This window comes from Ambystoma mexicanum, chromosome 2q, assembly GCF_040938575.1.
Source record: "Ambystoma mexicanum isolate Mex_15411 chromosome 2q, UKY_AmexF1_1, whole genome shotgun sequence".
Lineage (NCBI taxonomy): Eukaryota > Metazoa > Chordata > Amphibia > Caudata > Ambystomatidae > Ambystoma > Ambystoma mexicanum.
Window position 1 is genome coordinate 465,547,698 of NC_090924.1, and position 12,576 is coordinate 465,560,273.

At 46.1% G+C, this 12,576-nt stretch overlaps 1 protein-coding gene across 1 annotated transcript in view; it reads right to left on the bottom strand.

Moving 5' to 3' along the window:
* The window catches only part of SDK1 (sidekick cell adhesion molecule 1), a 2,988,580-nt gene that overhangs the window by 46,716 nt on the left and 2,929,288 nt on the right, over window positions 1-12,576 (bottom strand). The window contains exon 43 of the mRNA XM_069647588.1: window positions 2,332-2,449. Within this exon, the coding sequence (XP_069503689.1) occupies window positions 2,332-2,449 (118 nt within the window). The remainder of the gene's footprint in view (window positions 1-2,331; window positions 2,450-12,576) is intronic.

Sequence of the window (12,576 nt, forward strand, 5' to 3'; positions counted from 1 at the left end):
GCTGCAGATTGCCCTAGTCCAATTTTTACGAATATTATTGCCATGTGTAAAGGAAATGTAAATATGAGTATGTGCCAAGATTGGTTGAGGTCAGACTGGTCTAGGCAACACTAGCGTGGCAATTAATACTTAGTCTGTACTCCTTCTTAAGGGGATTTATTTTGCTTTTACTGTATATTGGATCTATTGTGTTGAGTAACATAGGCATTTTTATTTCTGTATGTAATTTGTATAACATATGAATTGTATTGGTATGTATTTTCTATACAAATTTGAAAAGTTGCTTGCAACTAAATCAACAAAAACAAAATAATAATCTGGTCAAATGCAGACGTGCAGCATAGCGCGCTGCATTACATTCTTTTTCTGATGCATTGCAGAATGTGCATTGTAGTGGAACATTATTGGCTCCAGTCCGTTTCTAATAATTAAAATAGAAGTGTTTCTGTTTTAAACAATTCGAACCCATTTTCTAGCACTAACTCAAGTTTGGTTTGAGCCTAGACTACAGAAGATATTTTGCCTGCAGGGGGACAGGCCAAATGTCAAGCTCTGGTCTCTGGCATGAGGTCCATCTGCACTTTGCAAGTTCAAATCCCACAGCAGGGCCGACTTAGCCTCGCGTCCTTCTGAGGTCGACCACTCGAGTTCCGTCCAATTGAGTGAGAACATGACCTGTCATTAAAACATTTGGAAGTGATGGGAACCCAGCATGACGCACTGGATAAAAACCCAAACTATTATTATGTTCTATTTAAGCTTTCTAGACCTAGCCTGTGGGCCTTAGACCAAGCTAAAGGACCGAGCGCAGAAAGGGTGCTTAACAAGTTCTTCATGACCCATAACTCCCGCACTGCCACAGGGCGTGGTCTAAAATGTGATGATATCTTGGGTTATGGGGAGAATGCGGGAGGTGTGTAAAAAAGAAAAAAAAGGAAAAAAGGGAACCTGCATGGAGAGGTTGCTGTCACCTGGCTAGTTCTCAGCAACCACGTAGAGTGTAATGAGGGAGAAAAGGGAGGGGTTTAAATCCCAGCCGGGCCAGCGTGACCTGCCAAGGCAAGAGAGTGGCCTTTGTGGGTGGCAAGAAGCCGGGCCACATCTGCCAGGTGTGGCCCAGCAAAACTTAAGGGGGGGACGACTCTGCCCCCGTCGGATTAAGGTAAGGAGTGGGGAAGGGAGGCTGGGGATTGAGAGGGCACGGTCCACGTCTGCCAGATGTGGCCCGGGTAATGTGGGGAGCGGCCCTGGTGCCAGGGCACTCAGCGCAGCGCTTCCGTGATGAGGGAGCGCCGAGAGCCCTGCAGTGCTAGCAGCGGGGCTCTCGGTGCAGCACTCCCTCTCATTGCAGGAGCACCTCGCTGACAGCCATGTCGCTGCTCTTGCTGCAGGGATCTACGATGGTCACTCGGGAGCGCCGCGACGAGAGCCCTGCGGCCAGCACAGCGACACTGGGGAAATTATGTGGCTTCCCCCTAATTGGGCAATTTCTGGGCCAAACCAGCTCGTATGGCCTGGAAACTGGCCAATGGGGGAGTGCTACGTCACTCCCACAAGACATAACTTTCCAGACAGTGGATGGATGTCTGAGTCAATAGATAATTCCTATACCTCAAGAGCGAGCTTTAATATATATGTCAGAGCTACAGGTCTACAGCATGGAGCTAAATCCAGCCGATTGGCATTATAGAATAAACATTTCGAACCTGGAAGTCTTTATTGAATAGTAGCTCCAGAAAACTCTAAATAGCTATATCATAAAAAACGTAATAACTGCAGATTATCGTGGGAAAGAAAGCCAAGAGGGAGCTGAAGCACTAAGGGCCTGATTCATGGAATTTGTGCGCCGAAAAACGGGGGTTTGTGAGCCATTCTGCCCACAAATCCCCATTTGTTAAACAGGGATTTGCGGGCAGAATGGCGCACAAATCCCTGTTTTCCGGGCGCACAATTTCCATGAATCGGCCCCTAAATGTCAGACTGAAAAGCTATTAATCGCTCTTTGACAGCATTGTGCTAACTGCAAGGGGAAGGTGATGGCCTGAGGGTGCCAGCAAAGGGAGACTGTAGCGCGCGCATGGGGCACCTTAAATGTCCTGAATTAATGGCATATGATTCTTTGTTACAATACTGCCAACATCGGGCAGCTGCTCGGTGGCCCACTAGTGCTCCAGGACCCATTTCAACTGAAAGAACTGAAAGGCCCAGTCGCCGTACCCGCCTTGGGTACATTCTGTGCACATTTAACCAGATAAAGAAGGCCATACCTAAACAACTGTTAAACAGAACAACAGGAAAGACAGGAGTAGAGGTGGGGCACTGTGTAACTACCTGGTCCCATTCTTTTTGGAAAATGTGTTCTTGACAGTGAGATGTCGACTGTTCAGCTCGAGAGCCGCGAATCCCCCGTTGTCCAGAGTCACTGACTCCTCATTTGAGAGGGGTTTGCCTGAATAGAAGAAAATAAAAATCCCTGTTAGAATATCAGTAACATCTTAGGTCAGATTCTCAAAAAATCTTCACATACATGCTGCGAGGTGCACCAGCGCCTCACGCTGTTCATATGCACACTGCCACCCTAAAGACCCAGATTTTCTTGCTCACTAATGTCTTCGTTGGTTGGGGGCAACCAGGCGGGTGGAGTCTTGACATTAATGGTCCATCCATGTCACAAACCCAACCCCATTTAGAATCTATATAACCACTGCTCCGCCTGTAACTGCGCAGACGCAAATGTTGACGCCAATTGCGGTGCTGCGCAGTGATCAGATAGATCCCTTTTGCCCCCCAATAATCCAACCTCCACCCAGTTACTTTTATTGCAGCACACTTCTGTGTGCCCCACCAACTCCCTTGTATCCCTGTGGCGTCAGTTCCTCCCACTTGGGTGGCGCTGACGCTGCAGGGTCCTTTTTTTAATTTCATTTTTTTTTTCCTGTTCCTCCGCAGCTCCCGTCTCCCATTACTGCGACCAAGGAGTGCGGGGGATCCCCCTCCACAGCCCCCCGCAACCTCTGCTCCACTTGGGCTCAGTAATGGCAGTCAGCATTCTCTAAAACGCCGACAGCGCAGTAAAACCACACGGTATTTTAGAGTCGCAGAAATGGTGTAATTTCCCCCATTTACAGCAGTATTTCTATTGCTCAGAGGGGAATGATGTCAGCAATCTCTCTGGACCCCGGGCAGCACTGCGCTTTCCTCTGCACTTGTGATCTGAGACCATATCGCAGGTGCAGGGAAAAGAGGCACGTGACAGGCGGCCATGAAAGCGCACCCGGGATACGCATCCAAGTGCATAGCCCGCAGCTGCCTGGCCCTGATAGTCCAAAATCCAATTATGACGTGTGTGTCGCAGATGCATTTTTGAGAGGCCGGGGCACCGAGTTTACAGGTTTTCGAGGCATTTGCCTGTGCACATTGCAGGCAGTGATGTATGCAAAACGTTGGCGAATCAAGCCCCTAGTATTGCCAGAGAAGCCTTAAATATTCTCACCAATACAGCTTTTACTACTGAATAGGTCAATTAATCGGTTCCATGTGATATTTTTGCCGCAAAAATATCGCCATATTTTTGCGGCGAAATAAACACATGGACCCTGCGGGGTACACCTCCGCAACCCCCGCATCATTTTTTTATGTGCGGGGGAAACCCCCGCAACTCCCGCACCTAATATTTTCGCCATCAAAAATATTGCATATGGCCGTTCCCGACGACCATATGTACGGCGATATTTTTGCTGGCGAAAATATTACCTGATACCAATTAATCCAGTCCGAAAGCGCAAACCGAAGCGTTACACGGATGTGTAAATCACAGGTGCACATTTAACAGTGAAATAAACGTCCGATTTGTATGAAGTCGGATTTTCTACATGTAAAGAGGAAACGTGTCCATGATTACTTTGGGTACTGTGATCGGCGCATCCAGAGTCCGCCCAGCACTCCCGCACTAAGCATGCAGATAGTGGGGGTTCCCTTGCACCAGAACAGATCTGCACCACTCCCTGATCACACAGACACCACCCTGACTTGCGTCCACACAGTACCCCTTTTAGCGGATGTGGCATTTCTCCACAAAAAGTAGCCGACTCATGCTGATGGTAGAAATCGAGGGGAAATTGAAAATAACAATTCCACACGTTACATTATAACCGCATTCGTCAAAGGGTTGCCATGGAACAGAAAAAAAGCAGAAGCTATTCAATAATTTGGTACCTGGTGAGCAGTGGCAGATTTAAGGGAAAGGGCCCCGTGGGCAGCACCTGACGCAGGGCCCTAGGTGGGCGGGTTGTGGAGGCGGAGCTGTGGGTGGGCGGAGTTAATTGTGGTCACAGTGCGCAATGGCAAACTTTATGGACAAAAGCAATTTTTTTATTAAGTTGTCTTCATTACAGTTACCTAGGGGTCTGACTAACTGGAAACAGCTGGGCCTCCTCAGCAGGCTTTGCTATCAATGCTATTTATTGTACGCCTAGAGAACATACGCGTCCTTGTCGCAGAAAAGGGATGTCATTCTGTTTGTGCGGGCGTTGCTGCAGCCATGCATTACAAAACAGCAGAATTGCATAGTGTTAAGCTTTTGCTGCACGGGTTGGAGAGAGAAAACCTCGGATCTGTATAAGGGTGTACTAGTATGGAAATACAGAGCCCTTTACAATATTTTGCATCTGCGTGTCCTTTAGATGCAAAACAGATCAAAATGGACTGTGTTAAAAAACAAACAAGAAGATAATTGAGGTTTGTGACAACAGTGTGATGAGCTGCTGGTGATCGCTGCAGGACCAGATGCTATATCTATTAGTTTATTTGTTTTTTTTCCCCAAAAGATGATAGAATGCTGTGACTCTCCCCAACCATACCACACCCCTGTGTGCCCGATTTACAAAATGTTTCCAATGGGATTTTTCCATTGAAAAGTGCTTTTTTAAAATCAGACCATATGGTGCCTTCTAGGGCAGGGCTGTGCTCTGTAAACTTCTGAAATAAAGGAAAAGTAAAAAAAAAAAAAATGTAACACACAACAACGTGCTTATGTGGATTGTATTGCAGCATGCATATTGAAGGAGAAACTGATATTTGTATAACAAAGCCTGTGGCAACTAACATGCAAAACACGCCACAAAAACAGCGTTGTTTTTTTTTCAGTGACCAAACCCCTCTTCATTTCGCACCAACCTTGTTTGGCTTTGTTAATGCTGTCACATAAAAGCCTGCCATGTTCCCTCAGGGCTGACAAACGGTGTTAAGATCCACAATGAGCCACAAGACGATGGCACGTGTGCTCTCTGGCAGCAGTCAGGGGGAAAGCGAGCTGAGAACTCGCCACTGCAAAGCAGGCCCCCTAAGCAGAAAGGGCCCCGCCCCTTCCACACAGCACAGGGGCCCGCTCGCCATTTGTTTGGCTGACGCCTGTTAGATCCGCCTCTGCTGGTGAGGCGACTCATAACTAAAAGAAAGACACAAAAAAACGCAACCAGCACGCATTGGTAAAGCCAACAGTTTTGGCTTTTGTATTGTCATGGGATACACGTGTTCCATGTACTGCCAAATGGTACAACCTATTGCAGTGCCTGGCAAATGCCTATTTAGTACAAATGCAAGAGCCCAAACTGTTAGCTTTTTTCAATGTTTGTTGTGAACAGGAACTCAGTGCAAGGAACAGATCCAAGGGCGTACATACTGCTTAAACAGCCAAGTGGCTGAAGGAACACTTGTCTAACATGGCAAGAGGTTGTTTGGCTGGTTTATGGCTGCAATTAAGCCATTGCCTTTCAGGAGGCAGGCCAGAAAGCACAGAGCAAGACTCAAATAGCTCCCAGGGATATGTGATCTAGGTTGGAAGGGGCTGTACAAGTGTCTGGACTAGCATAGCCATAGGCGGCCAATGGGTGGGTAAATGACCAAACAACACAGTCTGTATGTCCCCCACACATCTCATCCCTCTCCCATCAGTGAAAGACGATATTCCTTCTGTGGAACTTGAACTGTTATTTCACAGAGTGGTGTGTAGAGGTCTGAGAAGCAACAGGGAACACACTGAGCACCATGGGGGGAGGATGGGAGGGGAGGGACTTTACAATCCGAGGCTGCCGGAGGCTGGACATGGAGTCTGACGATCTTCTCCAGTACAGCCCTTCTTTTCAACTCTACGCAGGATTCTCTGACCGTCATACGAGGGCATATGCGTAAGGGTTACTGCAACACGGATGAGCTGAAGTTCTACTTTCAGTATCATGTTGACCACAAGGCCTTCACAAGCGGCTTGCAGCAGAACACACCCTGGGTGACTGATGGCTCAGTCATATCCACTGCCACAACATCACACCCACGCCTACATTTAACTTCAAATAAAGCCGATTGTGTTACCTTTTGGTTTGTTTGTAGAGTCTGTGGTACAGGAGCAAGACTGCTGACTCATTGATATGTTTTGATTGTCAACAAGACTTTGATGAAATACAGACATTTCTTTATATGAAAACACGGAAGGCTTGTGTTCAGCAGACGTTAGACATCACATTGGTCAAATTTGTATGTGTATGTGCAATTCATCTGTGTGGTGAACAAGGAGATAGACTCAAGATAGGGAAGAAGAAAGGGAGCTAGAATAAGGATAGGGAAGACAAAAGGGAGATATGATAGTTTATTTATATAGCGCCTATACACAATGTGTTTCAAAGCACTTCAAGGCAAGGGAAGGAACAAATGAAAATACAATGACATTCTTACAGGCCATGAACAGTAAGGATGTGAAATTAGCTATCGTACACGGCCTGATGACATTTCGGATAGTACAAGAGCTAAGACATAGATAAGGAAGGGAGGGGGAGAGTGGGAAGGAAATGGATCAAACAGGCGACTACCGTACTAGGCATGACAACATTTCTGGTAGAGCCGGAGAAGAACAATAGGTGAGGGAGAGGGGTGCAGAAAAGTAGGGGAGGAGCAAAACAAGCGACTATCATACTAGGCCTGACGACATTTCTGGTAGAGCCGGAAAAAACAAAAGGTGAGGGAGAGGGACAAAACAAGCGACTATCGTACTAGGCCTGACGACATTTCAGATAGTGCTGGTGGGGATGGGGGAGGAAAAAACAAGTAAGGGGAGGTGGGAGGAGACAGACGAGGTTGCTATCATACTAGGTCCAGGGACAATTCTGATAGAGTAAGTGCATAGAAGAAAGTAAGGGGAGAGAACAGAGAGTAAGCAGTCAAAAAGAGTGGAGAAGCAAGAGGGGAAAGCAAATACAATTGCAGAAGTCAGTAGTAACACATAATTTTGCAAGCCTGGATACAAGATGGGAACAGCATGATTCAGGGTCACCATGAGAAAGGGTGACGCACCGTGAATCAATGAAGTCCATTAAAGTCCAATCCAGCATTGGCCACAAGACGGTGATGGTGAAACCAGAATATATCAGGACAGACTCCTGCAGAAGTAGGGTGGAGGGGGTAGGGGAAGCAGGGTAGAAGAATCGAGCAAAACAGGCAACACCTGTGTGCGAGTATGGGGGGGCACAAGGGAACATCACGGGGGGACCAGAGGGGTGGGGATGGCCTGTGGGGACAGAGGGAGTAAACACATGTTGGTGCATGCTCATAGACTCATGATAGGGAAGAAGTAAGGGAGATAGACTCAGGATAGGGAAGAGGAAAGGGAGATAGACTCATGATAGGGAAGAGGAAAGGGAGATAGACTCATGATAGGGAAGAAGAAAGGGAGAGGGACTCATGATAGGGAAGAAGAAAGGGAGAGGGACTCATGATAGGGAAGAGGAAAGGGAGATAGACTCATGATAGGGAAGAAGAAAGGGAGAGGGACTCATGATAGGGAAGAAGAAAGGGAGATAGACTCATGATAGGGAAGAAGAAAGGGAGATAGACTCATGATAGGGAAGAACAAAGGGAGAGAGACTCAGGATAGGGAAGAAGAAAGGGAGATAGACTCAGGATAGGGAAGAGGAAAGGGAGATAGACTCATGATAGGGAAGAAGAAAGGGAGAGGGACTCATGATAGGGAAGAACAAAGGGAGAGAGACTCAGGATAGGGAAGAAGAAAGGGAGATAGACTCAGGATAAGGAAGAGGAAAGGGAGATAGACTCAGGATAGGGAAGAAGAAAGGGAGATAGACTCAGGATAGGGAAGAAGAAACGGAGATAGACTCAGGATAGGGTCGAAGGGTTTCCCCTGTTTTCATGCCAGCCTTTTTAAACGTGTGCATTTTTACTGTGGCTGTTTTCGCTGCATTTTATTTTTTTCAATTGGAGGCGGTTCCCCCTCACCCCTCTGTAACCCATCCCTACCACCTCACCGTGCCACCCCCCAATTCCTTATCCTTTACCACAAACACACAACACACACATATATATATATATATTTTTTTTAAATAAATGTGGTGAAAACCGAAAATGACATTTAAAATAGCCCATAATTAAACACGGTAAGTAGGAAGAAGAAAAGGAAATAGACTTAGGGTAGTGTGGTATCCCGCTCCTTTAAGATGCGTCATGTGCCATGACTGTAGGTTAATAAAAAGAAGCACCATGCACGCACATGCTTTAGAACGGCGGCAGACTCCAAGAATGGAACTCCTGTGTCCGCCTGCCTCTCATTTTGTGTCTGCAGGCCTGCAGTGTGTAACCACCTTTCTGCAGGCCTTGTTGCCATGAGGCCCTCTTGCCAGCATGGTGGCCAGGGTTCACACAGGCCAATCCACAACCGGATTCTCCAAGCATCCATGGGTGCACCGACACACCAGGCAGGCCTGTGTCCGCACGGCATACTAGGGTCCGCCCTGCACCACTGTGAAACCAGGTGACCCCAACAATCAACAGAGACACTGTTACTACTGCACTGATGTGGCTGGCTTGAGTGGCCTTGACGGCCCCCATAATAGGTAGGGAAGAAGAAAAGGAGATTGTTATATCTGAATGTTGTAGTTAATACGTTTATTGCAATGCAGCCTTCAGGCCAGGTTTGGAATGTGTGAAGTCATCAATATTGGTGTTACTCTGGTGTCGGAAGCGGCTGTTCCGTTCGGTTTGTCCAGGGATCAGTGTGGCTTGATGCCAGTAGGTCCTTTCCTCTAGCTTTGCTGGAGGCTGCTTCGGCATTGGAAAGCAGTGTTGCCAGAGCTACTAGCTAGATTGTTGCAGCCTATGGTGGCCTACGATTTGTGGCCCGCTGAGAGGGCCGTGAGGGCTCCGAAAGGCTCATCAAGGCAATGTGCACCGTGCTGTAGCCGTGTTGAGGCGTGAAGCCTGAAGTTTGTGACCGTTCCCACTGGGCTCTGAAAGTTTGTGAGTACCGCTCAGAGTCTTGGTGGGGGACTGGCGGTAAGAGCATTATCGGACGCTCTGGCTCGTCAAGGCCTCCATATTCCTACATTACTCCCTTGTGCATTGTGTTACATTTTGTTGCTGTTCCCCTATATCATTTTTTGCATAGATCGAGAATAAAAGGTTAAGACACATAATTGAGTCCACCAGGGGTGGGGCCCAGAGTTCTTTGTGACACCCTCAGAACCTGGCTTGCCTCTTGTTTTTACTCGTCTATGTTTGTCTTTGTTCCATTTACCCCATACTGGCTTTGAACGCTCTGCTGACCCGATAAGCTAAAGACATGCGAAAAATAAGCTGACCTGACAAGTGAAAGACATTTGAAGCGTGGCAAACCGCTGTCAGGGACTCAGGTTACAGGTGGCCGGCTGGTAAGCTTCTCCTTACTAAGCTTACTTATGTATAACTTAAGGAGTAATAGGGTGCCTTACACCTATCAGCAAGCACTGTTAAACCCTGACAATAGCGTTGGAGGCCTCTTCCCGACTCAGGTGACCCTAGGAACATTAGGGTCTCCTTCGGAAATACCACGCGCCCGAAGAGAGAAGACTGAAGAAAGAAGCAATTTATCAGGGTTGGCAATACATGATTTCCCTCTCACCTCTTCAAGCTTTGAAAATAATATCACTAACAGTGTTAGTGTCGGGGATCTACCAAGGGAAATAGTTGTTAATCCCCTGGCCAAGTGAATGTCAAATTATTAATAGAGTCTCATCTAATCAAGGCCAGGTGAATCAAATAGTTTCTGATACGACTCTCATGAATGCAGAGCCAGTTACCTGAAATGTTTGTATCTCGTTAGGATCACTGGACAACACACCAGCGTTGTTTGATACGGCTGCCCCCGATGATGACCTTAATGACTGGAATTATCAACTATTTCCTCTGCATCCAAACATTTAAGACAACCAGCCCAAACTACCAAAGTTACTGCTCCTGCTCTTCCGGCCCTTAACTTTGTATTAAATTTGCGGGTCAGAGTTTTTGACCAGATTAAAGAAGACGTGTGGAGTATTCAAAGAAACTAACTAATATTCAAAACCAGCTGGAAATGTGTGTATTACAAATCCAAGGCTGAATTAATAAGCAGGGGTTTGATCAGATAAAAGAGGTGGTGAGGGCACATTTCACGAAATTGGGAATGTGTGCTATACAGACACAAGGATGCAACAATCAAAGTGTTGTGCCACATACTATGTTGCTTATGTCTCCCTGTAAAGTGACTTCTCCTCAAGTCGGGGGTGGGGGAGTCTTCATCTATGATGGATACCCCCCTTCTATGGAATTTCTAGAGGAATTCAAATGACTGAATGCATTACCTTGTGGAGATGAGGAGAACTTAGCTCAGCCTCAATTGGATTCTTCTGCGACCATGAAAATTCATAGAAGGCGTATAAAGAAACAAGGAAAGGGGGCTACGAGTAACCCACCTAAGAAGAATAAAAATATGAAGGGGGAAGCAAATCCATAGCTCATTGTTGAAATTGTTAAGATCTTTGGCAGGGCCAGAGGGTCAAACCGATTTTTAAGATAGCTGCTTCTAGGGGCGTACCTCAACCATGTTCCAATTCCTCAGAAGATCAACATAGTGTACATGAGTCGGACTTGGAAGTTGTAGGGGAAGTGTGTTTTGAAGACAGCGTCATTTGCTTAAGAAGGGCACATCAAACAGATCAATCTCTATTTGATCTTCCGAATTAGAGACCTACAAAAGACCATGCTCCTCTTTCTCTCACAAGATCTGGGGTAGCGCCGTTGGGAACTATCAGGATTCGCCTAATACAGCAACAAAATGATTTATTTAGTCAAGGTCATGGGAGAGGGGATAAGGCAGGGTGTAACACTTCTCAAACCTGGATGGATGTCACAGGGCATTGTGCCAGAAATCCTTCTGCCAGCTCTGCCTTCCCCCGAAAATCCTGTATTATATTCAAATCCATGTTCCTTTCGGAGGATCAGGTTAGCCTTAATACGAGTAATATGTTGACTATTTCACGTGACATTCTGGCATTTCGTACTATAAATTCAACGGACATTGATCATGTAGACTTTTTCAATAATGCACATACTGACATTGTAGCACTTTATACTCATTCTAGACTCGTGCATTCCTATAGTTTTGGTTTCCTGGATGATTTACGCTTAAAAGGTTTTGACTTATATACTGAGTGAGCTAAACAATCATTGGGGTGGGGAGAATGAACCTACGGTTGAGCATTTTAAAGTTGTGAAGATCACGTGCACATTGTGAAAATTTATGGAGAGAGAGGTTTTTGTGAAAAATACTGTTATCCTAAATAGAAATCCCCTTTAGGACTGGTCTGGCTACAGGGTTTTTATCTGCTTAAAATCCTCAGGGGGAACTTGGGCGTCATGGGATTTAGTTCAGCATCCTGTCATGGAACCCTAGGGGATTCCATCATCTTGTAAACTCGCAGCCCCTCTGCTCCAAACTTGCAAATAATGAAGTTATATGCTTGCAAGAAACCTTCATGCTGAATCCAGTGGTGCTTAATGGCTTTCAAATTTTGATACAGTGTGCTACTCGGGGGAGGCCTAAAAGTGCCCCCCTGATTGCTTTAAGTTCTAGTTGGGCACAAAGTGTTAAGTTATGGGATAATTCACTCACTGGTACTTTGGCTGGCGAAATACGCACTAAATCTAAGACAGAGTCCTTCTACCTTGTGATAAATATTTATTGTAACTATCTTGAGAATTTGCAAGAAACTATGATGCAATCTTTAACCAATCTCATACTCAAGTGGTTTAATAGTGGGGAATCAGAGAATATACTTAATTCAGGATATTTTAATAGTGATTGTATGGGGTGGAAACAGATTTATGATGATAGTCCATACTTATCTGAGCAGGCGAAAGTGAATGAAGGGGGCCAGGGTAAAGCTTGATTCTGATTTTTCAACAACTGGAACGTTAATGTGCTGAATGGTATGATTAACGGTAACCAGGCAGCTCAAGCCACGTGGTGTAGAGGATCTATCTCTTCCAGAATTTACTTTATCGTGTCATCTGAAAATGTGCATCATGCATGTTCTTATTTTGAAATGACGAATGGTACGCCGAGTAATCATTACATTGTGGTAGCCAAGGTTGTTCCCTTCCCAAGGGTCCCCTCGGCAAAAGCCTCAGCTTGCATAAATAAGGAGAAAAGATGACCCACCAGACTGAGGGTAAACCAGGCTTCTTGTATTAGATAGAAAATAAACAGCATACAGAGATATT